The sequence below is a fragment of the Neomonachus schauinslandi genome, chromosome 2 (genome assembly GCF_002201575.2).
Source record: "Neomonachus schauinslandi chromosome 2, ASM220157v2, whole genome shotgun sequence".
Classification (NCBI taxonomy): Eukaryota; Metazoa; Chordata; class Mammalia; order Carnivora; family Phocidae; genus Neomonachus; species Neomonachus schauinslandi.
In genome coordinates, this window is record NC_058404.1 from 16,176,855 (window position 1) to 16,204,712 (window position 27,858).

General features: G+C 41.2%; 1 protein-coding gene across 4 annotated transcripts in view; it reads left to right on the forward strand.

The window, feature by feature from the left end:
• Positions 1–4,439: 4,439 nt before the first annotated feature.
• SNX25 (sorting nexin 25) overlaps positions 4,440–27,858 on the forward strand; it is a 123,727-nt gene continuing 100,308 nt past the window's right edge. For all 4 annotated transcript variants that reach the window (XM_044911731.1, XM_021694293.2, XM_044911739.1 and 1 more), the window contains exon 1: positions 4,440–4,877. In XM_044911731.1, coding sequence (XP_044767666.1) covers positions 4,470–4,877 — 408 coding nt within the window. In that variant the 5' untranslated portion in view covers positions 4,440–4,469. The remainder of the gene's footprint in view (positions 4,878–27,858) is intronic.

The window sequence follows — 27,858 nt, forward strand, 5'->3', positions numbered from 1 at the left end:
CATTGAATCTGGACTCTTTTATCAGAAAAGATGAAAATAATATCCCCTGACCCCTTTTCACAAGTTGTTTTTCACTTATTAAAAACTTCTTGAAACAGAATATAGGCCTGACTATTTCTGTAGAGAGCTATTAAAAGACCTTTTTGCATAATAGCTGGAGGTTTTTTCATCGATGCTAAACTTTATGTTATGAGTAAATGGATTTTTTTAAAAAAACTTAGGAATTAAGTTTTGAAGGATGAAGTCTTTCCGGGGTTGAAGTTTATAAACCAAACTGAAACTAAATGTAGTTGAGTTTCATATATTTTAAGTATCTAAAGGGGGGTACTTCAAAATATCTAAATGCTGTAAAAGGAAATTGAGAAAGCAAAATGACTTAGAATCACATTTGAATTTCCTGAACTTCCACAAAGCAGAATTAGTAGCTCTCTTCTTGCCACCATAGAACTTTATAATACCTTAGTAATATATATTACATTGCTTTATGCTTCCCCCACCAATTAGAATGTGAGCTCTTCAAGGACAGAGACCGTATTTTTTTAAAGATTTATTTATTTTAGAGAGATGGGGCAGAGGGAGAGGAAGAGAATCTCAAGCAGACCTCACTGAGCAGGGAGCCTGATGTGGGGCTCGATCCCACAACCCTGAGATCATGACCTGAGCTGAAATCACGAGTGGGACACTTAACCAACTGAGCCGCCCAGGTGTCCCCAGAGACTGTGTTTTATACTGTTTTCTAACAAAGCACCTAGCTAATATTTTTGGACTGAATGAAAGAATGAATAAAAGTCACATACTACCTTCCAGAAGTTTACAGTCTATTTAAAAGCCGGATGAATGCTATTATTATTGTATTGGTTTTGTAAGGACATTATTTGTATAATATAGAAAGCAGTTTGTTTTGCCCTTTGACATTACTTTTAACTATTTGAAAGATGGCATCATGGAGGAGAATCTTGTAATTTAGGTTCACCACTTACTAGCTGTGTGATTTTTTAACAAGTCATTTAACTTCACTGAGCCTCAGTTTCCTAATCTGGAAAATGAGATTATAAAATTTACCTTATGTCCTTTATAGAGTTATAGTGAGGAACATATGTTTTAAAAAGGATTTCCAAAAGTTGGAAGTTTCCATTAAGGGGAACCTGGGTGGCTCAGTCAGTTAGGTGTCTGCCTTTGGTGTCATGATCCCGGGGTCCTGGCATCTAGCCCAGCATCTGGCTCCCTGCTCAGCGGGACATCTGCCTGTGCTCTCCTGCTCTCTCAAATAAATAAAATCTTAAAAAAAAAAGTTTCCATTAAAATATGAGATTATTTTTACTACTTTTTTGGGTCTACTCAATTATTCTAGATATAGTATCATGGAAGAATATCAGATTTATTCATTCAAAAGTATTAAGGGCCTACTCTGTGCAACCCCTATTCATACTCTAATATTAATTTTTACTTTCTATAGGTATGTTCTCTTTCCTAGAGCAAATAAATGACAAATGAAAGACACGGGCTTCTTTTTGGCAGTATATAAAAGCTTTATATAATATTAAATATATAGTGTTAATCTGAAAATATTCAAAATCCTTTCCTAATTTATGCAAGTACATTTAATCAATATTGTGTCCTGCCTACTTTATATTTTACTCTGCTCATAATATATATCATGAAAAAGCATAAAGATCAGTTCAAAAAGTTTTTTTTTTTGGCCCACATGCATTTTGGAGAAATTAGATAATAAGTAAACACAATTTATATTCTTTCTTTATCATCTGCTGCCCAATAATACTGGATATCAAATCTAAGTGAGTGTAGAATTTTTTTCATTTTGTTTCATAACTTGAAAATATTAGAGTAAAATAAAGCTAAATGATATAGCTATAACCCCAAACTCTTCACTGAGAAACATAGTTGTATACTATCTCCCTTCCCCCTATCCTTCCCTAGGTCCTTTTGTTCATTTTATAGGTAAATGGGATTAGATTATGAAGAACTATCAATTCCAGGAACAAGAAATGTGAACTTTAACATATTTACAGTGATAAGTCACTGGATACCACTGATTTTGGTGTGCAGCCAGATGATCCACAAGATACTGATTAGTGTATTCTGTCAAAGCAAATTGTGGTAGGTTGTTAAAGTAATGCAACCAATGAATTTTACTCCCCATATTTAAGCCCATGTGTAGACCTCTCCCTGTTTAATTACTGGTTGGGCCATATGATTTGCTTTGGCCAATGGGACATTAGCAAATGTAAGCAAAAGCTTAAAAAAACCTTGCACATGGCATCCCTGAGACTGTCATGTGAAGAAGGCCAAGCTGACCTTTTGGAGGGTAAGTACACAGGGAGCAGAGACAAGCCATCTCAATAGAGACTCCATAGATCTAACAGCCCCTGCCTATGCAACCAGGAGACCATAGTTTCATTAGTGACCCCAGGCAAGAAGAGCAGAATTGCCCAACTGACCCCAGTCCAAATTGCTGACCCACAAAAGCATAAGCAAATGAAATAGTTATTTGGTGGTAGCTTGTTATGCAACAATAGATAATTGACACACCATATTTCCAGTGTGTCTTCTTTTGGATAATAACCTCTTGGATAATACTTAGTTTTTGTTTTGTTTTGTTTTTTAAAGATTTTATTTATTGAGAGAGAGAATGAGATAGAGAGAGAGCATGAGAGGGGGAGGGTCAGAGGGAGAAGCAGACTCCCTGCTGAGCAGGGAGCCCGATGCGGGACTGGATCCTGGGACTCCAGGATCATGACCTGAGCTGAAGGCAGTCGCTTAACCAACTGAGCCACCCAGGCGCCCTGGATAATAGCTTTAAAAGAATAAATAGCTGGAATTTAAATAAAAACTTGAAACAAACAAAAATATTTGGCAGATAAAAAAATCAAATTGCACGGCTCATTGTATGTAAATTATTATTAAAAAAATAATTACAAAAAAGATAATTAAAAATAATTTAAAAATCCACCAAATATCTTACTTCCTATGAATGCTGTATTTTTTTCCTTCGTTGAAATACTGACACAGATGATTCCTTATAGAAAAACAGTATAGTCATAGTAATTAAAAAATATATTTTAATGCTTACTTTTCTTCACTATGCTCCCTGGGAAGCAGGATATAACTCATTTGATTGGAAAACAATAGTGCTGTTGAACTGTTGAAATTCTTCAGGATTGCTACAAGAAGAGAGTTCTGAGACTTTGCTTTTGTTTCTCTGTATCACTCATCCATTTACTTCTTCCCTTTTTTCTTTCTATGCCCGATTGGCCCTATCACCCATCCTTTTAAATCATTAATCTCTTCAGAATTCCTTTATTTCCTTTCCAATTCTTTCATCTATCAAAGATACAGCTGCTGCTTTATTGGTCTTAGTAGTAATTTCTAGTATTTAGCATATTAGCATCTTTTCAGTAAACATCTGTATATTAACGATGGGATCATGATAGGAGAATAGGAAAATAATGTACTCTAAAAATTATCTGGACCTCTTTCGCTTGTGTAGGTAGTAACATTTGTATTGAATCTTTGGTAACGAAAATATAGGGACTTGGAGCCAAAGCGATTACGGCAGCTGTGTACACACTTTGGCACCAGGCCGACTTTTTGGGCCTTTCGATAACTAGCATTTGCAGGCTTCATTACTCTTCCACGTTCGTCGGATTCTTTCCCTGAAGGAAATAAAAGAAGGTTGTTGGGGGAAACTGTATTAAAAGTGAGGATCAGGAATGGTTGCCGATTTTATCTAAATAGCAGGTGAAAACAAAGCAGAAATCTGGGGAACCGTAAGCATGGGAGATTACTTGTCAGGGAAGCGCGGAGAGCGAGGATTAAGGGATCACCTGAGCCGGAGAATTACAAATGCTTCTGACACCTGCAGCAAAATTTTCCATCCACGGATGGCACCCTGGGGGGAGGGGAGGAGCAGCGCAGGACCGAGCAGTTATCCCGGCGATTGGTCGCGCCCCCTCCCCTTGAGGGGCAGCGACGGTCGGACCCCGCCCCCGCGCCGCGGGTGGGCTGTGGGGGCCGGGCGCGGCCGGGCGCCTCCCACCTGTCACTCAACAGGCCGCGGCGGCTCTCCGCCCCCCCCGTCCGCCCCCCCCCGTCCGCCCCCCCGCCTGAGAAGCACTTCGGGGCCGCCCCCACCCCCGCTCCGCCGCGGGCTTCGCCAGCTTAAGTCACAACGAGGTCCGGCTACCTGGGCGCGCCCGGCCGGACGGCTGCGGGGCGGGCGCCGGGTGGCGGCGCTGAGGGCTCGCTGAGAGGAGCTCGGCGGCGTCTGTTGGAGCCGCTCCCTCGGTGGGCCGCCGGCGAGGGCATGAGCGCCGACTGCCTGTGCCTCAGGAGCGGCGGCGGCGGGAGCGGCGAGGGGAGGAGGCGCCGCGCAGCGGCCACCGTCCAGGGCAGCGCCGGGGGACAGCAGGGCAGGAGATGTGCTTGTCCTTAGCGGCACAAGAAGCAGCATGCACCCCGATGCCACCGACAGCAGCGGCGCCGGCCTCAACCTCGCGCCGGCCGCAGCCACCGGCGGCCGCCGTGCCCCGAGCGCCCCGGGCGAGCTGCGGCCGGACCCCCGGGAAGACGCGGCGGCACCGGGGGCTCCTGGCGGCGGGAGCTGGCGAGTGCCGGTGGCCGTGGCCGCACTCGCCGCCGTGTGCCTCTCCTGCCTGGGGCCCGGTTGCTGGGAGGCGGTCGGAGGCGCGGGGCCGTGCACCGTCCTGCTCGGGCTCAGCCTCTACATGGGCTGCGCCGCGGCCGCCTTCCTCCTGGGGACCCTGTTCTCCCTCGTCTGCCGGAGCCGGCGAGCCCCGCCGCCCGACTTCGTCGCCGCCTGGAGACGGCTGGCCGCGGCCGCCCGCCGCGCGCGGGGGGTAAGTACGGGTCTCTCCACTGCTTCGCGCGCCCGGGGCCTCGGCCCGGCCCTCCCCCGCTTCCGGTGCCAGCCGCCCGCTCTCGGAGCCCCGGGTGGCGGCGGCGGGGCCCGCCCTCTCCGCCCCGGTTGCCCGGGAGGAACGGGGCTGGGGTTGGTCGGCCCGGCCGGCAGCTGCGAGCGATCCCCCAGCTCCCGCGGGAGGCGGGCTCCGGGCTCCTCCGGGCTTGCGAGATGCTCGCCGAGATGCACGTTGTTAGGCTATGTAGTTGCTCCACAGCCATCCCCAGGCACAACCTTGATAGCTGAATAATCATTCCAAATCTTGGATGTTGCTCTGCAGTTGGCGACGGAGCACTCACTGTGCGCACGCGCTGCCCCCTATATCGGTCATTGTATTTCTAACCGTTCTCTGGGGGAGGTAACTTGATGACCTTTTACCGATGCGGAAACTTGTTCAGAGAGGCTAACTTGGCTTGGCAGTACCTCTCACCCAACGCTGTGTACACTTTTCACCACACCATCCTGCCGTCCACTACGTAGATCAGTAGCGCAGCCCCAGCTAGTTTCTGTGATTTAGAAAGGGGATGTCAGAAATGACTTCAGTTTGCAACAAAAGGAAAAGTATCCCCAGTGAGGTGTGAGACAGCAGGGCGGTGGTTAGGGAAGATAGGAATGAGCTCTTCCTCTTCCTTAGTGCCAAACCGCTGCTTGATCAACCTCCCAGCTTCCTCTGGTAACCCTCTAAGTTAAACTTGATTCTGTTGTAGCTTGTTAGCTTGTTGTGTTTGGGGTACATTATGCTGAGGCTGAGATTTGTTTCTGCCAATGATTTATTTAACATGGGTTTACTAAGAGAATTATAACTAATATTTCATAAGCCAATAGGATACAGGATAATATCTCTAAATAAGCCCGTGAAGAAATAACCATACTCCATAAACCAGTGGTAGATGAATACACTATTGTTCTAGGCGATGGGGAAATAAAGTCCAGATTGACTGAGTGACTGACTGATTTGGAATTGGTTCTTGGTAGAGTCGGTGCTTTCAACCAAAAGCTGGGTATTAGCTGCCACAGAGCTGGTGGACAGTGGCATTTGTGTTGGCAGGCAAGGCGAGCTGCTCTGAAGTTTAGTGCTTTAGGGACAGTTACACAGTTTGCACCACTGCCTGTGAGAAATAGGCTCACCAAGGCAGAAACAGATGTCCCTTCCCCTCCTGAGACTGCTGCCTGGTTTAACACCCCTGCTGACCAAGAGTTGCCTGACCACAGCAAGAGCAAGTGTCTGAAGATCTGCAGAGAGCTGTTCAGATCAGCAGAGAGTAGCCTTGCCCAGACTGAGCACTCTGGGTAGAGTCCACACAAATTACTGGTATTTAAAGTTTAAGTGTCCATTACGTCATACTTATTCTTCCATATGTTTAGATGGCTAAGCACTCAAGAGCACAGTACTTCTGCAGATCTCATCTTGACACGGTTTCTCAAATTCACCCTCCGATCAAACAACTTCACTTAATTTAAAAATGTGGATTTGAAATCATAACCAATACACAATGTAATTTGGCACTCACTGCTTGACTGAATGATATTGTCATTAAACTGAAATTGCCCAACCACTTTAGGGTAAGGGAAATGGCAGTGGTTCAACTTCATAAAAATATTTGTTAGAAGGACCATTGCCCCCTTGGGTTTTGTATTTGCTTATAATATGATCTGCTTACTGTTTTGTAAATATCATCACTCTCTTCATCAAAATTACCCTGTCCTGAATCGGTCACTTCTGAGTGCAGCCCTCAGATAATGGCTGGAGGGTTGTACGTAAGGGAGTCAGGCATCCTCACTCTGTAAATTGATTAAGAGTTCAGTATATTGGGGCGCCTGGGTGGCTCAGATGGTTAAGCGTCTGCCTTCTGCTCAGGTCATGATCCCAGGGTTCTGGGATTGAGTCCCACATCGGGCTTCCTGTTCAGCGGGGATCCTGCTTCTCCCTCTCCCTCTGCCTGCTGCTTCCCCTGCTTGTACACTCTCTCTCTGTCAAAAATAAATAAAATCTTAAAAAAAAAAAAGTTCAGTATATTAAGGAACAGGAGCTTCTGTTTTCCTCAGTAGTCTCAAAAATTAGTAATGTTAATTTCTTTTAAAAGCCTTCATGTAACAGTCCTTTTTTCTCCTATCTAATTTAGCAAGAGTTGGTGGGCAGGTGTATTTTTCCTCTTGATTTTTCTCTACAATGATAGAAAATAAGGATCCCGATTTTACAGGCTGGTTTATTGATTTATAAATGATGTCCCCATTCTTTAGAGTATTGTAAGAAATTATAATTCAGTCAATACGTATTTATCGAGTGTTTTATATGAGCCAGGGATTATTCTGGAAGCTGGGATTGAATCAGTGAGACACATAAGAACCCTACTCTCTGGAGATTATATTCTTATGGGAGATCAGGCCATAAACAAATGAGATATTTGTAGATAATGATAAATGCTTATGAGACAAAAAATAGGAGTCAAATGATTAAGAGTTCCTAGTAAGTGAGAGCAGGAAGTTTAGATGATGAAGTCAGGGTCAAAACCCGGGGTATTGCATTTTGCCTCTGAAGCCGTAGAAGCCTTATGTTGTGGGTTACCAACATTTCCCCAAACCCCCCAGCTCATTTATACCTCTGGGTAGATAAAACTTGGATTAGCATCCAGAAAGATGGTTTAGTAGAGGAATTCGAGAAAATAGTACTTTTTTTTTTTTTAAGATTTTATTTATTTATTTGACGAGAGAGACACAGTGAGAGAGAGAGTACAAGCAGGGGGAGTGGGAGAGGGAGAAGCAGGCTTCCCGGTGGAGCAGGGAGCCCATGCGGGGCTCGATCCCAGGACCCTGGGATCATGACCTGAGCCACCCAGGCGCCCCGAGAAAATCGTACTTTAAAGGTGACAGAAAATGAAGCAGTATATGTAATCCTTAATGTATACAACCGGAAGATTTCAGTTAATAGAAGAAGTGAAGTATAATTTTAAGGAAAGTAGATTATTGGTCGTTCTTTGGAACTTGGATTCTTATAGTAGTCTTAAATGAGAAAATAAGGACATTAGGAAAATGTAGTTTCTAAGCTCTATATTGTAATTGAAATGCGTATTTTTCACATAAAATTTTATTTTTTTGACAGGACTGGTGTTATTTACTCAAGCCTTTAGTTGTGCTGTATTGTTTATTTATTTTACCCCTTCCTCTAGTTGTGCTATATTTCTAATTTGTATTTAGGTATTTTTTTTTAATGTTCTGTTCTTTATGAATGGAAGCATAAGCATGTGGTGTAGTATAAAACATGTCAGTTCTGTGGGGGTAGGCGCTGGACCACACAGGTCATTTAACATATGTGGAGGGGGAGGCTGTTTAGTAGTGAACCAAATGGTGCCTCTTAAGATACAGTGACTACTTCACTACAGAAATTTTGATTCAGCATGAAGAAAAGAATCCTCATTTGTTCTTACACATTTTGGATTCTTCTAGTATCAGCCAGACAGGTCAGAGGCTGGGATCTATCCTTCTAGCTGTCCATTCTTCCTTCCTCTTTTTTTTCTTCTTGGTCTCCTTCTATAGAGAAAAAAAAAATGCATACACCGTTAAAAGTAAACAACCTCAAAGAAGCCCAAACTAAAAGTGACGAGGGGTTTTTGTGTCTAGGAGTGTTTAAAATGCTTCTGCATGCTTCACAGTGTACTTATTGGCTGTAAACTCCATGTGGTTAGCACCCATGATTGACACCTTTTGTTATATCTTGCACTTAGAAAGAACTCAAGCAGTGTTTGCAGATGATGATAAAGAAAATTGTTCTCTCATGCTTTCCCCCTCCCATTAATCCAGTATTAGTATTTATTGGGAATCTCCCATATGTGCATGAATTTTGATTTTTGGGGGGGGGGCAGGAATTACTATTGATTAAAATAGTAAAAATAATTTTCAACTCAAGTAGAAATAATATGTAGCAGTATATACAGGTACTAAGGAAGCTTTTTTGTAAGGTCAGGAAAGTCTTACAGGTGATATCTGGGCCCCACTTTAGAAAAACTTGGACTTTGTTACAGGCCAGTGGACTGGAGCTATGATGCCCTGGGGCTGCCCTGCTCCTGGGGTGAGAGTTGTCTTATGCCAGGCCAGTTAACTTGTCTGGCCCAAGAGCCTCAGCTTCACTGGCCACAGTTACTTGACCCTAGCACATCATCTAACCAAGGCAACAGAAAGAAAAATGGCAAAAGTGAATCAGTAGTTTAGAAAACATATTTTCTTTACTGGACCTGCCATACAAAGCGCATCTTCATATAATGGAAAAAAGGAGAATGATTTTTACAATTATTCTCATAGTCTATGGATTTTCTCTTTCACATTGTTACTTACTAGATGTTTCTTCATTTATGGCCCATAAATTCAAAAATAAGCAATGAATTCATGATGATCAGAAGGCTGATAAAAGAAAGTCCCCTTAGTAGCATATGGGAAACCAAAGTCCACTGCTATATGAAGAAAACATTAATGAGAGACTTTCCAAAGTTCAAGCAGATAGAAGAGTTCACGTGGTTGATCAAATCTAATTAATAGGAATTTACCGAATATCTGCTACATATCTGCTATTATGATCTTATTAGATCACTTTTTGCCTAGTTAGTTGCTGAGTGCCTGTGCCCGGCACATAGTAGGCTCTCAATAGATCAGTTTTGCCTGAATAAATGGATTATTGTTTGAGACAAGACAATCCTACTGCCATTTTTAATCAAAATTTTAATTCCAGCATCCTAGAGAAGGGTCAGAGCCTTGCAATATGTGTTACCAAGAGCTTGGGAAATTGCTCTCTGGAAATGCAGAGCAATGTTTTTAGTGTTGGGGAGGATTCAAAGATGAACAAGAATCTCCCTGTCCCTGCCCTCTCAGGCTGAGTAGATGGGACTGACAGAGAAGACTGAATGGGAGAGGCCAGATGTTTATAGAGACAGTAAAATATTCACACAGCAATCCCTGGTGCCAGTTGGCTTGGGTAGGACTTCTAGAATTCCTAAATGAGTTCTTTTACGAATACAAAAGTTCTTTGAGTAAAACAAACTTAATTTAGTTACTTGAGGGGAAAAAGGAAAAAGAAACCGGGATTAGGGAGATTATATACAACCTCTTTGTGACTTTCCTTTATTATGCTAATGTGATAAACTAACCCTCAATAATTTGATAATGGATAATGGCATAATAAATTTACTGTCTTCAGAATGTTTGCGTTTTAACCAGGGGATTTAAGTCATGGTGGCTAGTGGGAAAAATGTTCTTGAGGAAGATGGCTTTTTGACAACCCTTAAATCACAGGATCCTTCCTCTTTGTGGTCTAAAGGTTGTTTTCCTTTAAATTCACAGTATTCATAATTTTTAAATTTAATTTTTTTATGTAGATTATAAGTTCACATGTTTTTTTTAAAAGTCATATACAAGGGTATACAGTGAAATTTTCTCTTCCCTATAGACAGTTATTATTGATAGTTGTTTATTCCAGATATATATTATGCATATATAAGCAAATATAAATATGTATTCAAAGGGAGAAGTTTTTGATATTTATAATTTCTTGATACAAAAACTATTCCTTAAGCTTAGGAAACACAAGAAGTTATATATGAATGGTAAGTTCAAAGTAGGAAGATACAATACATGATTATACCTGGAACATAAAAAAATGCTTATCAAAAACAGGACATGTATGCTAAGAAATACAGAAAATGGGATTTGAATTTAGCAGAACTCTCTAAACGAAGCAATATTTATTTTTATAATTTATACAAAAAATAAACCAAGCAAACTGCTGACAATACATGTACCATTTAGGATTTGAGTTGCCACTGAGTACATGAGATGAAGCCCAAGAACTAGGATTGGAAAGGTAGTTTGGGCCACGTTGTGGAAGTCTTCAGTCAAGAGAACAGAACTGGATTTTAGTCTGTAGGCTTGGCAGCTACTGACTCAGGAGGAGAAATACTATGTTAAGTGCAGTGATAAAAAGTGAGAGTTAATGAAGCTGTGTGAATGGAGACAAGAGAATTTGTGAGTGAGATTTTTCTTTGATGTAAAATATTATCATTACAGTTGGGTTTAATTATCTTCTCCAGAGTGTTCCAACATTCTCTTTAAAACAATAAATTCAGCCCCAAAACAAAGGGTCCTCCTGTTCACAAAATGAAGACCACAGTTTCCAAGCTTGAATGTTCATTCTATTTGGAGCCCAAATTTTGGTCACTTCTGGGAGGTTTATTTCTCTCTTGAATCTCAAGCTGTTTTTGTTTTTGTTTTGTTTTTGATGTCACCTTTGTAATTGAATGTTGCCTTCTTGAAAATATCTTAGGTTTCATTTCCCAACCTTATTTTGAGGTAGGGAGTACCCCCAGATTCCTGAAAATGTGTTCTTGTAGTCAGAATGGTGCACACAATTGTACTAAAATGGTGATTCAGCAAGTTTGGTGCTGAAGGCTCAGGCTTTAAGTATTAAAACGATGGCATACAAACTTGTGGTTTTAAAACAAATTGCACCTTTGCTGTCGAAAGAAAAATATTGCAAACTTGGAATTTATTTTTTCACCCTTCACTGTTAGGTCCCTTTCCAAACTAGGGTTGGGTGGATGGGGGGGAACAGTAGGGATGATACGCAGCTCTTCTCAAGGACTCTCCTGGGTACCCTGAGCCCAGGGTCAGGGCCTGTGTCCATTACTCATTTCTGTGTCCAGTGTTAGTCCTGGGGAGTATGCTTATATAGTTTCTCCAAACACAGTGGAGGTTTCCAGAAAGTCCAGTGCGTTTAGGTTGTATTTTGATGGGTTTCCCAGCTCCGGTCCTGCTTTGGGAGAATATACTTAGGAGTGTGAGATATGCCTGCTCTGTCCCTGGGGCTGACCTGTGCTGGTCAGTTACTACAGGCACTGACCAGTCCGGTACATTTGTCAACCAGCCTGGGGTTTCCATGTCTGAATAGCCCGGAGCTGGATGTGAAGAAAAATGTATACGGGAACTCCAGATAAAATGTCTCTGAGGCTGAGGAGGAGAAAGAACGAATTGTACATTTTTAGGATAAAAAACATGAACTTGTTTAGGCCACTAAGGTCTATTTAATAAGCTTTCAGTTTTAGTGTAGAATACTACTCCTGGAAAATTAAGGAAGTTTTTACAAATACTTATTTCTAAAGTAACCTGCATTTCTGTAGTTCTCAACCACCTGAATGTATGAGTGACATTACTACTCATGGTAGTAACTAAAATTTTATAGGCATTTGCTCCTGTCTACTCGGGCAGAACCTTGGTCTGCAGTGCCTTTAACCGCCCTTCCCAGTATTTCTGAGAGTCCATAGGCAGTGTCTTCTGTAATTGTGAATAAGTTTATTTATGGTGTTCCGTTCCTGGTGCCTACAAAGCATTTGAGCATGGCTTTTCTGCCATCGCTGCTGGCAGTCTGTGAAAAAGCCCATCTCTTGTTGGGCTACTAGTGTCTCAACCCCCTGAAGCTGGATATCCAGGTATACTTTGTTTCTGTTTTTTTTGTAGTTTATAGTAGCTGAGAGTGTAGCCCTCTTTCGGATATGCTTTAAAAAAATTTTTTTCACCCTTATCAAAGAAGCTGAGGAGCTGATGCTCCTGTTTGCATTTCTTGTGAAGAGAACCCCTTTCCTTTTGTTCACCTGGCCAGGAGCAGCCCTTGGAGTCAAGCTAGAGCTTTCTCTGTCTCCAACCTTGAACCCATACGTACAAGCCACTTCCCAAAAGGCCTCTTTACCCTCTGTAAATCAGCTTTTACAAATATCCACCTGAGGGCTGCATGCAGGCTTTGCCAGTTTGTTAGATATGAAATTAATATTTTAACTATTCCAGAAATTTCACTGTGGTTTTTTCTGAGGCAATTAATCTCTTTTTCCTTCTGATTTTTTTCCATTTCCCTAAACCTTTCTGAGATTACAATCTCTAGATAAACTCAGGAAGTTGCTTTGTTTTCCAGATTTGAATTATGGTTGTTCTTGGTGTTTCTTTTTTATTATCTTAGGCAGTCTCACCCTTGAGCCCCCTGTAATAACCATCTCTACACTCAGGATTAGAGATTTATTCTTCTTTTTGGCCCTCAGTCTCATTTATTCAACTGCTTGACTTGGCATTAACAGCGGTGCCTGAAACTCAGCTAGTCCAAGTGTCCCCATCCCTCTTCTGTTGTCTTTTATGTCCATGACTAGCACCTCCTAATGTCAGGTCCCACAGCCAGAAACCTTTGAGTTCCCTGGACATCTCCTTCTCTTCACTCTCCTTATGCCATCCATCATCAAGTCCTGCTGCTTATTTCTTGAGTATCTTGCACCCATCTACTTCTTTCCATCTCCCCTGCTTCATCACAACTGCCATCATGTCCCACCTAGATGACCGCAGTAGCCTCTCAACTGGTCTCTCTGTCTCCTTGTTGGCATTTTAAAAATACAAACCTAATCAACCCATCTTCAGCAACATGTTTAATTAAAATCCACCAGTAGCTTCCTGTTCTTCCCAGCTCTTTAGCCTCATCTGTCTTCACTACCTTCATCCTCACATTCCATCCTCAGTCCTCAAAGGGTCATGCTCCCTCCTTCACTGGCGACTTTGTATATAGCTTCCCCTGCTTGGAGCAGCCCATTGCCCTCTTACCTAGTTAACTTCTTTCCCCCAGACCTCAGCCATTGCTTCTGCAGAGATGGTCTCCCTATCTGCTGTGTGTATTCTCATGGCGCCACATACCTTTTCTTTATTCTGTATCTATCACAACTGTAATTTAGACCCCCTTGGATGATTCCTTGTCTTTCTTGATCTCCACGAAGGCAGAAACTCCCCTGTATCTTTAACTTTAGCATGATTTAGTAGGTAAGTGATAAATCTTTCTTGACTGAATAACTGGGAATCAACAGAGCATTGGCAATAAGATAATGGTTTTGGAACTTGTCGTCTGAATTTGAATCATGGCTCTCTCAACCATGGTAACTGTGGTTATGGGCCCAAATAACTGTGACTATGGGCAACCTGCTTAAGATTTCTAGACCTCAGTTTTCCTGTCTGAAAAATGGAGATAATAAGTAATTTCAAGGGTTGTTGGGAACAATGTTATAGTATTTGAAAATACAAATTCTAGCATTCGTAAAAGTGCTTTGAATATAGAAGGTGTTAAATGGTAGATTTTATAGTATCACTTTTGAAAAGAGCTTTTTATTGTAAAATAAAAAATGCAGATTCAGAAAATCACACAAAATAAATGTATAGTTGGATGAATGATCATAAAGAGAATACCCTTGTAATTTTCAAAAACCCCAGAAGTCCCCTCTGTATCTCCACCGCATGTCAGCCCCTTCTCTTACACCTAAGTAACTGTCTTGACTTTATAATAATCACTTCCTTGCATGCCATTATAGTTTTATCACTCAAATGTGCATCAGCGAACATTGTAGTTTTTTCCTGCCCATTTAAAAAAAATGTATTAGTTTCCCGTCTATGTTTTCTTTCCTTTACAGTTTATCTGTGAAGAACCTGGAGCATCTGTCCTGTGGAGTATCCTGTAGATTGGGTTTTGCTGATTGTGTGTGAATGATGCAGTTCAGCATGTTCCCCTCCTTTGTATGTCCTGCATATTAGCAGCTGGATCCAGAGGCTTGATCAAACTTGTGTTCAATCCCTTTGGCAGACTATAGATGGTGGTGTGACCTTTCATCAGGAGGCACATAACATCGTCTTTTTGTTGCATGAGTAGCTGTTGATGCTTGATACCTAGATCCACTAACTTATTGGGGGTGACAAAATGGTAATGTTTTAATTCTGTCGTGAGGTCTGTCTGCAATACAAGCTACTGGAACCTGTTCTGTTTCTGGGCAAGGAGTGATTTCCTGGGGTGGACATCTGAGTCCGAGTGAAGGGTGGTGGTCACGTGGCCCAGATTTACACAGTCCCCCAGCCCTTCTCCAAAGCCCTGGTGACCCATTATGAGAAATATGTGGATGGGGGAAAAAAAAAGGGAAAGAAATATGTGGATGAGGCTTCCAAGAAGGAGATCATTTTCATTTTCATTTCATACTTTCATTTTCATGTATTGGTTTGAATACTTTTTAAAAAGAGACATGTTTCTCTCATCTGTTTGGTTCCACAGTAGTATAGTTCACACAGAAAAGCAGGGTAAATGCGAGGTTCCCCCCCCATTATTTCTAAAATAATGAGTTAATTCCCCATCATCCTCTGAAGGTGATCAGTTGTTTTGTGTTTTGAAAAAAAATTATGAACTTATGGATTTGAACACAGTAGATGGGTTTCAATCAGTTGTAATTATCTTTTTGGAAGCTTATATAATCCCATCTTCGGCTAGTGGGAGCCTTTTGAAGTTGGCTCCTGAGACCTTTCAATATGACCCTACCTTTTGATATGACCCTGATTGGCTTTTGAGAGTTTTCTTGCTATCTGGTATAACAGAATATTTCAGGTTCATCTTGAGCATTTTCTGCTCTCACACCTGGAATTAGCCATTTCTTCAAAAAGAGCCATGATTTCTTTTAGTGGTAAATGGAATTTGAAGAACCCATTCTGCCTCAGCTCTGAGCAGCACAGCCAGACCCAGATCTAGCTGTTGGGACTTCATTTGCTTTATTTGTTTGTAGGGTGACCAATGGACCTGATTTGCTTAGAACTGTCTTGGTTTTAGCACCGAAAGTTCTGTGGCCAAAGGGGAAAAAATAAAACCAAAAAACTCATTCTAGGTGTTAGGGAGGCTCATTGCTATTGGTTAGGTCATTGTTTCTTGGCTTTCTCTATGGAGAAATTTGGAAAAATATGTGTGAGGTTGGTCTTTTGCAGAGAATTCACTCAGTTTGTTAGATTTATATACTCTGTATGTCTTCTTAAAGGCAAGTAACACTTATTTTGAATAGTGCTCTGTAATCATCTTTGCCACTTGCTTATCATAGCGTACAGTGACATTGTTCACGGGTTCAGGGAAAGAGTTTCTGTGGTCTCCATTGAATTCATTGCACTCCAATCCATGGTTGTGAATATAGCGGACACATATGTGCACTACAGGAATCCCAATGGTGAATGTTAGAGAGTGAATGCCTTAGTAATTGTTGTAGCTAAACTTAACATTAATTGCACTTACTGTATGCAGGTGGATGTATGTATTACCTAATTTAGTTTTTATACCTGCCATGTGAGGTAGGACTTTTCGTTCATTTTACAGATGGAAAAGCTGAGGTTTAGAGCAGCTGAATAAAGTATCCATGCCATGTAGCAAGTGGAGGAACTAAGAATTAAACCCAGGTATCTCTTACTCTGGAGTCTATACACTTAACCACTATATTACCCTTTTAATTATTAAAGACTAGTGTCACCTAGTTCAGGTTTAAAAAAACTTGAAATTCTTTGAGATGGTTCTAGTATCTGTTTAGGAATTAGTGTCACTTTAGAGGTCTCAGGATGAATAGCACGATGTCCCAACTGCCCCTTCTGTGCTCATGATGATCATTGCTAATCAAGTAAGGCCATTTTTTTGTTTGTTTGTTTTTCTGCTGGTTCTGGATGAGGTCTCAGAATCCCTTTCAACATAGTATTCCAGGCAACCACTAAATATTTACTCGAGTAGGCACATAATGTGAAACCCATCTGCCATGCTGAGTGAGAACCTCCTGGAAGGGCAGTGATTCTTCTGGATTCCCGTAGCACATTCCTGTGTCTGTATTACTCTCATCACTTTACTATATCTTAATAGTCATACAGTCTTCTCATCTGCTCTGGTAAAAGCCACTTTTCTAAACTATGATCCATAAATACTTAATTCTGAGAGATGCTTTTAGGTACACTGCAAAAACAAGAGGCAGGATGAGAGGCTTGTTTGGTCACAAAATTTGAAAAACTAAGTTCTTGAAGCTTTATTTATTTATTAAAAAAGATTTTATTTACTTATTTGAGACAGAGTGATAGAATGTGAGAGAGAGAGAGAGAGAGTGTGAGCATGAACGCACAAGCTGGGGGGGTTGGTGGAGGCAGAGGGAGAGGGAGAAGCGGACTCCCCACCGAGCAGGGAGTCTGACACAGGGCTCAGTCTCAGGACCCTGAGATCATGACCTGAGCTGAAGGCAAATGCTTAAGCAACTGAGCCACCCAGGCACCCCATTCTTGAAGCTTTATAATGTGCATTATTGTGTTAACATTCTGAGAAATCCTGTCGTAAAGGAATCTGTTAAACTGTACTTAATCCTTGTTTTCTACATGTGACCGATCCCTATATCCCACTCTTTTTTTTTTTAAACAATAAAGAAGATGTATTAAGAAATCATATAAAATCTGGAGGTAGGACAGGCCCAGTCCCCTTGTGGGGACTGTCAAACCTCCAGCACCATTTCTTTGTATTTTTCTGTCCTCCCCTGAGGGGGATTAACTCTCAGACTCATGGCCAGATGACTGTAGCAGGCTCAGGTGCCACAGCCACACAGGATGATACTCAGAGGAAGAAAGGCCCTTTTTATTTTATTTTATTTTTTTTTTATTTTTATTTTTATTTTTTTTAAAGATTTTATTTATTTATTTGAGAGCGAGAATGAGAGAGAGAGAGCATGAGAGGGGGGAGGGTCAGAGGGAGAAGCAGACTCCCTGCCGAGCAGGGAGCCCGATGCGGGACTCGATCCCGGGACTCCAGGATCATGACCTGAGCCGAAGGCAGTCGCTTAACCAACTGAGCCACCCAGGCGCCCCAGAAAGGCCCTTTTTAGAGCAAGGAAAAAGTTATTGGAAATGCCTCTGGCAATGTTCCCTTCACATCTTATCGTCTGGGTTTGGGCAGGTTTCCATTCCTAACGAATTGTTGGCAAGGGGGATGGGACTTCTGTGAGTGACCCAAGTGGATCCTTTAGGAAGCAAAGAAGTAATAGAGTTAAAACAATGAGCATTTCACTTCACCTCACAGGTCTTCGTGACTAGGGCCAACCTCTCTTTTTAGCCTGTCTTCCACACTTCCACTCATTCTTAAAGCTACCTTCTGTTCCTGAATTTACCTTTGTGTGGTGGATGTGTGAGTGCCCACATGCCCCTGGGGAGGCCACTGCCCCCATTTCTGCATGGTCACTTCTGCTTGTTGTTAAAGGTCCATTTCAGTTGCCCTTCCACTCAGTCAGGTTTACCTGCCCTTTGGTTCTGCCCAGTAAACATTTATTGCCGTGAGGAGAGGGAAAAGTCTAGGTTAATTCCAGGGTCTGGCATGGGTGGATGAATGGCTTCAGGTGCCATTTGTGCAGCTTTGGAATGGTGGAGGGTAATGGGCTTTTGCCATGTAGATTTTGAGAGGCCCGTGGATATGTTCAGCCTGAGTTGGGTATGCAGGTCTGCAATTTTAGGGAGAGGCCAAGATGAAGCAAGTCAGGATACAGGTGGGTGGGACCTAAAACTACAAGGTGGGTGAGGGTAGCCTGTAATGGTTGAAATCAGGGAACCAGAGGGTGGGCGGAGGAGAAGCCGCTCACGGAGGTGTGAGAGGAAACATTCCACGACAGTGAGCAGGAGAGAAAAGCCCAGAAAAGCAGGGAATTAATGGCAAGTAGCGTCAGGTGTAGCAGAGAGGTCCAGAAGGAGGACCAAGTGGTGTCCACTGGCTTTGACAACTGGGAGGTCTTTGGAGACTTGTGCCAGTGGTGTTTGGGGAGGCAAAGGCGGATGTGGGGGCAGAAATGATATTCTTGTGGGTAAAGAGTGAGCAGGAGGTAAGGAAGGAGAGACAGTATTTGGACAGTGCTTTCTAGAAGCTTGGCTGAGGAGGAAAGAAGAGAAGGCAACATTTATAGGATAGTGTGTGTGTGTTTGGGGAACTTTTTGTTGAGTGGAGAGATGTAAACACATTTCTGGGTTAAAGGGGAATCTTGAAAAGTAGAGAGGAAGGGCCTGAACGTCTCCGAGCTAGAGGATGATTGATAGGGCCAGTGTCCAGGCAGACGGGACCAGAGCACCGGTGGAGGGTTTAGGCTTGAGACTAGTGGGAAGGAGGAACAAAGGGGAGAGCATAGAGAGAACCTCATAGGAGGTTGACAGGGAATTCAGATGTTTCAAGCTGACCCCTACTTTCTTGGTAAGTAGGAAGTAAAATTAATGGCTGATGGTTAAGAGGATGACAGATGTAAAGGATAATCTTAAAAGCGGTGGTAAAAAGGTTTGGGGAGAAAAAAATCAACCTATTGGAGAAAATAACAGCAAAAACATTCGTTGAGCCCTTAACTGTTGTACCCGGGCCATATACCGAGTACATTCTCATTCAGTCCTCCCAGTGACCGCATGAGATAGTTACTGTTATCCCCATTTTATGGGTCAGGAAACCATTTTAAAGAGGTTAGGTGACTTGCCAAAGGTCAGGTTTTGAACCAGGGATCCAGGCTTTTTCTGACACTGGAGCCAGCCTCTCAGTTTTTATGCTCTACTGCCACACAGGGGAGAGGAAGCCTAGCAAAAATAAGCCGGCATATTGTTTTAGAGTTAAGGGCAAGATGTGGGTTGGAAGCCAGGAGAATGTGGTGACCCCCACTGGCACGGTTGTGATATTTTTGTAGGAGGACCACTCAGTTCCTGCAGTGGAGCCAAGAAGGAGCCAGGCTGTGGAACAGGCCAGGGTGCAGGAATCCTTGATGAGAGTTGCTCAGGTGTCAGCTAAGCCAAGGAAGGAACAGAGGCCAGGAGGGAGCGTAGAGAAAGGGGGAGGGTCAAAGAGATTGTCAGTCTCCTGATGGTCATGCCACAACCTTGGGTGTGGCCACAAGAAAGGGGGAGTGGTGAGGAGGGTCCTGGAGCTGAGGAGCCAAGACACTGTGTTGTGGATGTGATATGCCCTGATGGTCCACGTTGTTCATCTTCCTATTTCTCTTGTGACTGAAGGAGTTGCCTTCAGAAGCTCTCTGGTAAAATGTTGTCTGAGGAGAAAGCTTGCATTATACATTATGAAATCAGAGACAATGGGAGAGACTAAAGGTGGGGAGAGTGGGGTTGTTGTCTCTTGACTGTTTTGCCCAAGCCCAGTTCTGGCAATACCAGTGTCCTTCATGGCATTTGCTTGGAATTATACTTGGGCGATTTTGCCAAATAAATGCAATAGAAGTTAGGTAGTAGAGTTGTTTTTCTTTAGAAGAGTATGTTTTAGCCAAGTTAAATTTCCAAGAATGGTTTCATTCATCAGTGTAGACCGTTCTAGGAATACAAATAATTTTTGATTCAAGAACTGCCTTTAAAACTACCTCTTATTACCTTAACTGATTTTTCTTGTCTCTTAAAGTGATTAATGGTTTGATAATATTGTGGAATAGAAATTCTTTGGAGAAGGAATTCTTTGAGAATACAAATGAAATATTGTAATTATCATTTCAGTTAACTGAGCAAAGTCAAAGTTAGGAGTAAATCTTCTGTGATTCTGCTTCCAATTAATGTAAAATGATTGCTATACTCTTAAAAAATCTTCTGAATAGTAAAACACTAATTAGTTTTTTTCAGGGGTCATAACTTTTATTATCACAATCATTTAGCATTTCTTAAAGTGTAGTCTAAGGGTCCATAAGTAATTTAGGAATTTTTGTTAAAAATGCTGTACTTATTTCAAAGACACATCTTACGCTTTCTGAATTAGGATCTTGGGGGATGTGACCTAGAATCTGCATTTGAGCAAATTCCCCAAGTGATTCTTGAAAACTGAGTTGGTGTGTTTTCAAGCAATGGATAGCCACTTCTGGGTGTCAGCAGGGGCAAAGGAAACTCAGAGCCACATGTGGTATTTGTATTTGTTTATATACCTATGCACCAGCATGGCCCCCTTCTCAAAGATGGAAGGCTATGAAGGCCTATCTTTAATACTATGTTTCTTTTCAGAAGAAGTTTTAGTCTTTGAATTTCAACGTTTATTTTAGATAGGAATGGAAGAAATAATTTGTATGATCTAGATCTAGGCTGAGACAGTTAACTTTTTACTCCTCCGTTAGAAGGGATTAAAAAGTCAGCCTCTGAGTAGTTTTCAATTTTGTATAGCTAGTATTTTTTATGGCAATAATTTATCTCCTACATTTCAGTATCTTGTATATATTTGTTACCTGGGCCACTCTACGTGGAGCTCAGCTTTTTGCTTTAAGGGAACTGTGGAAATAGAGATCCTACTGAATCAAATTACTAATGTGATATTTTTCTAACTAGGTATGTACTAAATATTTAATCATCGGTTTTTATTTAAAAGCTAGCCAGCAAATTAATAATGGTATCGTGGTTTTTCAGGGCAGTAATGGAATATTTAAAAAAATTGCTTTCATTACTAAAGATCTCTGAAAAAAGCAATTCTACATGACTCATGTATTTGTTGAGTTACATGAAGCAGAGGTAATCACTCTGACTCCTTTATCATTTGTAGTGAGTGGTTTCAGTGAGAACTTTGATGAGATGAGAGTCATTCTTGTAATATACTTCAATATGTGTGAACTTCAAAATTCTTATGAAATGATTTCCTGGGTTGACTGTATATTGAGCAACTTTTCTTCCATGACGTGGGCTGGAGAGCAAAATGTAGAGAAGATAGCAGACTAGAAAGAATATTAGAATTCCTCAGCATAGCCTCCCTCTTTAAAACAGTTTCCTGATCCATAAAATGGGAATAACAGTAGCTATCTGATGGGGTCACTGTGAGGACTGAATGAGAATGTACTTGGTATAGGGCCCGGGTATAACAGTTCAGGGCTCAACGAATGTTTTTGCTGTTTTATTCTCCAGTAGTTGTTCCTCCCCCCACCCCCCGCAAAACCTTTTGCCACCTCTCTTATTTGATTGTGGGCTTCCATCAAGAATAGATTAAGGCCCATGAGCCCAGAGAATGTAATTTCTTTACCTTTGTCTCTGTAGTACCCACCTAAGTGGCAGCAGACACACAGGATTCTCAGTAAATGTTAGATGATTGAATGAATGGATGGAAATGTGATTCATATCATGGAAGCCTGTGATTTCCCGCATGAACTCAAAATTACAATGGAAGCCAGTGATAAAATGGTTACAGAAATTTTATTACACAAACCTTTTCAGGAATGCCCAAAGCTAATGTCAGTTTTCAATAACCCTTCCTGAGCCAGTTTGCTGTTCCTCATTCTCCTCCTTCCAGCCCTAGTATCTGTTCTACACTTGCCAATTTAGGCAAACTGCGGCTGCCTGTGTACTTTCAAGTGCATGTTAGAATTTCAGTTTTCAAATCTATGTCTGATTTGAAATATACTTAAATTTATCTTGAAATCAAGTAAAGTGTGTTTTCTAAGGATCTTCAGATTTAAGTCCTTAACATTAGAAATGGAACACATTTTTCTTCCCATTAGTCTAATTCTTCCAACTGAGTGGAAAAACAATCCTAAATGTATTAACCTACCTCAAAATCTACCTCTGTTGATCAATTAATAGAGAAATATTCATTTTTCTCCTGGAAAGTGGATTATTAACCAAGAAATCTGCTTGGGACAGTAAGATCTGAAAGCATGAAAGGTTGTAAAACTAATCACATGTAATAGAACTCATAATTATTTTGGGGGGAAGGAAATTAACATAGTAAAAAAAAAATTAGACCATGACTCTTGGAACAATAATAAGAACCTATATTTGTAAACTGTTTTATAATTTCAAAGCACTTTCACATGCATTATCCTTCTTGAAATGCAGAATAATCCTTTAATAGAGCAGAAATCATTTAAATTGAACGGAATCTCAGACAGGTGGATATGTTCACTAGAACTCAGCAAGAAGATGGCAAAGAACCAACTACAGCCTACTTTTTCTGGGTATTAATTTAGTGCTCTTGCCACTGTAATGTAATGTCCTATGCTTTTTGCCATAGTAATAACAAGGGGATTGTGCCCCAGCATAAAGTACATTTGAATTTCATATTTGTTCAGAGAAAAGATCTGATTTCATACTCCTTTATAGGATCTAGTCTCAGATCCATCCCAACTGAAGATCTTTCATTATAGAAATATAAACAGAACCCCGATCCCTACATTTGATGCATGCAGGCAGGGTTGGCCTTTAGCCTAACACAATAATACTCTGACAAATGGTGTAATAATCTAATCTACCATTCATCTCTTGCCAAGTTTATTTTAGTTAAAATCGTCATGGGGATTTGTATTTCTAGAGGTCATGTTGGCTTTACTATCTAGGTATTCCTCGGGCTAGAGAAGGCCCTGGCTTGCTCCTGCCTCTGTATCTCTTCCTCATTTCCCTGTCTGGAAGTGACCTGCAGCATTGGACTTTCAAGGTACACAGTTTAGGGTTGGCTGAAGAGGCTGGAAAGGGATTTTTCCAGTTCACCTCTGCATAGTTTGTGCTTCAGAGCATCCCCCAAACCCTCCTACCGTGCGCTCTTGTTCCTTCAGTTTGTTCTTAGCTGAAAAGACTCCCTGAAGCACAAAATTCTTGAGGTATACAGTCCTTTGAAGGAAGTCAGAGTCTAAATCCAACTGTATATTTAATAGACACTTAGTATTTTTTTAGAATGTTTTTTGGTGGTACTACACTTAGATCAACAGCATAGAAATGAAAATATTTTTTCATTTAAAATAGGAAAAAAATGATGGAGACAAAGTTAATGTACAAAGTAAGTAAGAGAATAGTCACATTGTGGTATAAGTCATTCAAAACAATATATTACAAATTTTTTATTTCATAAAAGATGCTCATAATATAATATTGAGTATGAAAAGCCAGTTCCAGAGCTGTGTGAATACTATGATCCTAATTTCTATTAAAAAGTATGAAAATGAAAAAAGTACCAATAATAATTTGTAATTATTATTGTGTTACCAGGCACCCTTGTGCTTCATGTGTATCCACTCATTCAATGCTCTCATCAACCCAAAGAGGCAGGTACTATTATTATCTTTATTTTATTTTTTTAAAGATTTTTATTTATTTTTTTGACAGAGAGAGAGACAGAGAGGGAACACAAGCAGGGGGAGTGGAAGAGGGAGAAGCAGGCTTCCTGCTGAGCAGGGAGCCCGATGTGGGGCTTGATCCCAGGACCCTGGGATCATGACCTGAGCCGAAGGCAGACACTTAACCGACTGAGCCACCCAGGCACCCCTATTATCTTTATTTTAGAGATGAAGAAATTGAGGTACAGAAAAATAAGTTGCCCAAAGTTACATAGTAAGTGTTGGAGTCACCCACTAAGAGGAAATACACCACAATGTCAATAATGATTATCTCTGGATTAATGGTGTTATAGGTCAATTTAATTCTTTACATCTATAATGTAGAATGTGTCTCTGCTCTTTATGTTATTAGAAATAGCATTTTAAAAAGAAATTAAAGCATGTTTAGGATCTTAGAAAAACAATATGAGAACATTTGTAAGTTTGAATTTCAAAAAACCTTTTTTTTCTTGTGTCTGAAATAGAAATTATACTTGGTTAAGAGGGGGGGAAAAAGACACAAATACTGCTACTTTCCATCAGTACGATCTCCCTTAATGATAACCTCTCAGTGTATGTGTTTGATAATTTTCTTTTATCAATAAAGAAAATGAGACCTTTTTGAGTTCATGATTAAACATTATAAAGCACAATCCAGGAAGCTGGCTTCTGATCAGATCAGACCAGGTTTTGTTTGAATACTCAAATACTTCGCCAGTAATAGAAAGTGTGAAGGCACACACACTGTAGAACATCTCCAGGAAATGTACACTTTCCTCCTTTTAAAGTATAGCCTCAAAGGCAAAAAATATTTCAAGAACAATGTTTTATTATGTTGTATCTTATTTTCCTGTTACTTGACTTTTCAGCCCTTCTTACTTTCATTTCTGCCATTCCTTTCCCTTCAGAACACCAACCAACAAGCCATCCAACCAACCGACTGATTAGCTGTTGAAAGTTGGTAACATTCTGGGTTTTATTAGTGATAATAGCTCTACTTTGCTATTAGGTGCCAGGCACTCTGCTAAGTGTAGAGTACCTGGCACCGTTTGTCCCCAACGGTGTAAGCCCACAGTGTTTGGAATAAGATAGAATTACTCAGAGATAACATCTGAGCTTTTTGATTTATGTTTTTTTTTTTTTTAAAAGATTTTATTTATTTAACAGAGAGAGACACAGCGAGAGAGGGAGCACAAGTGGGGGGAGTGGGAGAGGGAGAAGCAGGCTTTCTGCCGAGCAGGGAGCCCGATGTGGGGCTCGACCCCAGAACCCTGGGATCATGACCTGAGCCGAAGGCAGACGCTTAACGACTGAGCCACCCAGGCGCCCCTGATTTATGTTTTTTGTTGAAAAGAGTTGGAACATCTAGCTGTGCAGTGGTGGAAACCCCCTTAACTCGTTTATATTCCTTACCAGGCTCCTGTTGTCTTTTTTCATTTTTGGACCCCTGATGTTAGTTATTTAATCCTCTGAGATATTCTAAGCCCGCTGAAGCTAGAGAGGGAAGTGGCTGGGTCAAGGTTCTACCATGAGTAAAATGCGCTGTTGGACGGACTGGAGAGCCCGTGTTCTCTCTACTCTGCCCTGCTGCCCTCACAGCTCTGTAACGTGGCTACTCAGCTTCGGTGTTAGGCATGACTTTTATTGCTCGTGTCACAGTCTTTTGTCAGTGTCTTAGTCAAATGAGATGGATTTTCAAGTTTTTTATCTTTTTTTTTTTTAAGATTTTATTTGTTTGACAGAGAGAGACACAGCGAGAGAGGGAACACAAGCAGGGGGAGTGGGAGAGGGAGAAGCAGGCTTCCCGCCGAGCAGGGAGCCCGATGCGGGGCTGGATCCCAGGACCCTGCGATCATGATTTGAGCCAAAGGCAGACGCTGAACGAATGAGCCACCCAGGCGCCCCTTTATCCTATCTTCTTGAGATAGCCTTTCAAGTTTCTTAGTCCCTTATCTTCTGAGGGAGGCTCTGTCTGATTCTTGCATTTCTTTGGTTTTGGAGAAATTATTTTTTGAGGCTGAGGCAGAAAATGATTGGCTTGAAAGGAGCTATGATTTTGAAAATAACATAGTTTGAGAATGAGAATATTAGTCATGGGATCCCAGGAGTAGTTGTCAGATGCTGAGAATACTTGGAAAGACTCAGCCATGTGACAGGTCCATGTGGTTAATGGTGATGATGAGGAGTTTGTGTTTGTTTTCCTAAGATAAATCACTATTTCAGTACCTTATAAGAAATTATACCCATTACTCTTTCAACTCTGTGCAACTGTTTCTCTTTTTAAAATAGACTAAAATACATTAAAAAAATTTTTTTTTCACCGTATAAACATATACTGAAGGAGAACAAGGAGAGCGGCACTTGTTTATTTGAGTAGCCCAGGTAATGGGCATGAAAGCATTTCCAAGTCATGCGCTGGTGGGCCTGGCCCTGTTCGTGCTCCCTCAGGAAGCAACACAGTAAGTAAGCAATGTCATGCTTGTAAACAGTGGACAGCGAGGTACTTGTCTTGGCTGGATTCCAGGTGGTTGCTGATTGTTTGGTTGCTAATGATGGCAGAGTGCCCCGGTCTCTCCACGCGGATTCTCTCTGGGTGTTGCTTCCTCCTGTGAGGGTGTCTGTAGCTCTGACACAAAGACAGGGTGTATTTTGGCTATAGACTAAAAGCTCATCTTCAGAAGTGAACAGAAAGCTGAGATGTACTCAATAAAGGGTTTATTGATATGGTATCTGCTCCTTGATGCTGGAGGATTTAGTTACATATGTTAGAAAAAAGCTTTCTGGTTTTGCCCTGTCTTTGGAAAACATTTTTAAAATGAGCAATTATATGTCGGGACCTCATCTTCCCTCCAGAGAACTCACCGAGTGATTAAAAATGAACTTAGGTTTGTTTTAAGCTAGATTTAAATCTTAAAATGAAGACAGAGTTCATTTATTTCAGTTACATAAAAAACAAGGTGTATTTTTTACATGACAGGGGTGCTGGTTAACCAAAAGCTCTTATGAGTTAATAGTGTGGTATGGATACTAAAAACTTTAATGAGAGCTGGGGGGGTCAGACTACATTCAAAGTCCTAATTTCTGGATTTGAAATCTTACTGAAGATTTATTTCTAGCACTTTGCTGGAGTGGGGAAAGTACAGACATTTTGATTTCCTGTTTTCCAGTCCTGGCATTTTAGGAAAGTGGCTGTCAGGAAGAGGTAGGCTTTCCTTGGGGAGTGAGGCCTGTGACAGCGCAGATAGGGCAAGTTAACATTTGCCTTCAAGAATAAGTCTTTTGGGGAAGTCTCTGCCAGGCGGAGTTTGTTTTTTCAAACCTATAAATAGAAGAGAAATGAAGATAATTTTGGCTCAACTGTCTTCTGAGCTACAGGAATTTATTCAAATTTTGCATTTGTTGCAGCTAGCTAGCTTTCTCCCCTTCTCCTCCCTTCTTCCCTTTCTCTTTTCTTTTTCCACCTTGGGATAAGGATTAGTAAATTGCATATTTGTGATCTAAAAGAAATAGGGTATGTGTGATAGTGACTAACTTATACGTGTGTAGTAATTTAGAGATGAGGAGATTCTGGCTCCATAAATAACTGGTTTCCCAGTTATTTTGAGCCCATGATTTTTTTTTTTTTTTAAATCTTCCTGTTCCTCTTACTCAGAGATTCTCCAAAAGGCTGTGGGGATGGGATAGGGATGAAGAACTTTTTTCTTTCCAATAAGGGCCAGTAACCCCTGGGGGATGGGGTGTGGGGAAATCCAGAACCCCAGGTTGGAAAAACAGATTGAAAAATTAATAGAGATTTTACTTAAAGAGCCAAAATAGAGAACATTATTCTCATACTCCTTTTAGATTAAAGAGAGTAAAGGACTTACTCAGCTACAGTCAGTAGTGACAAACATGTTTATAATACTACATATTATATCTAAGTATGAAGCAGAGGGAGGAGGGTATGTGGACAGATGGCAAGAAGTAGTAAAGCCGTAATTAGGGACAAAAAAAGAGTAAAGGTAAGAATGAAAAAATTTAAGTTTTGGA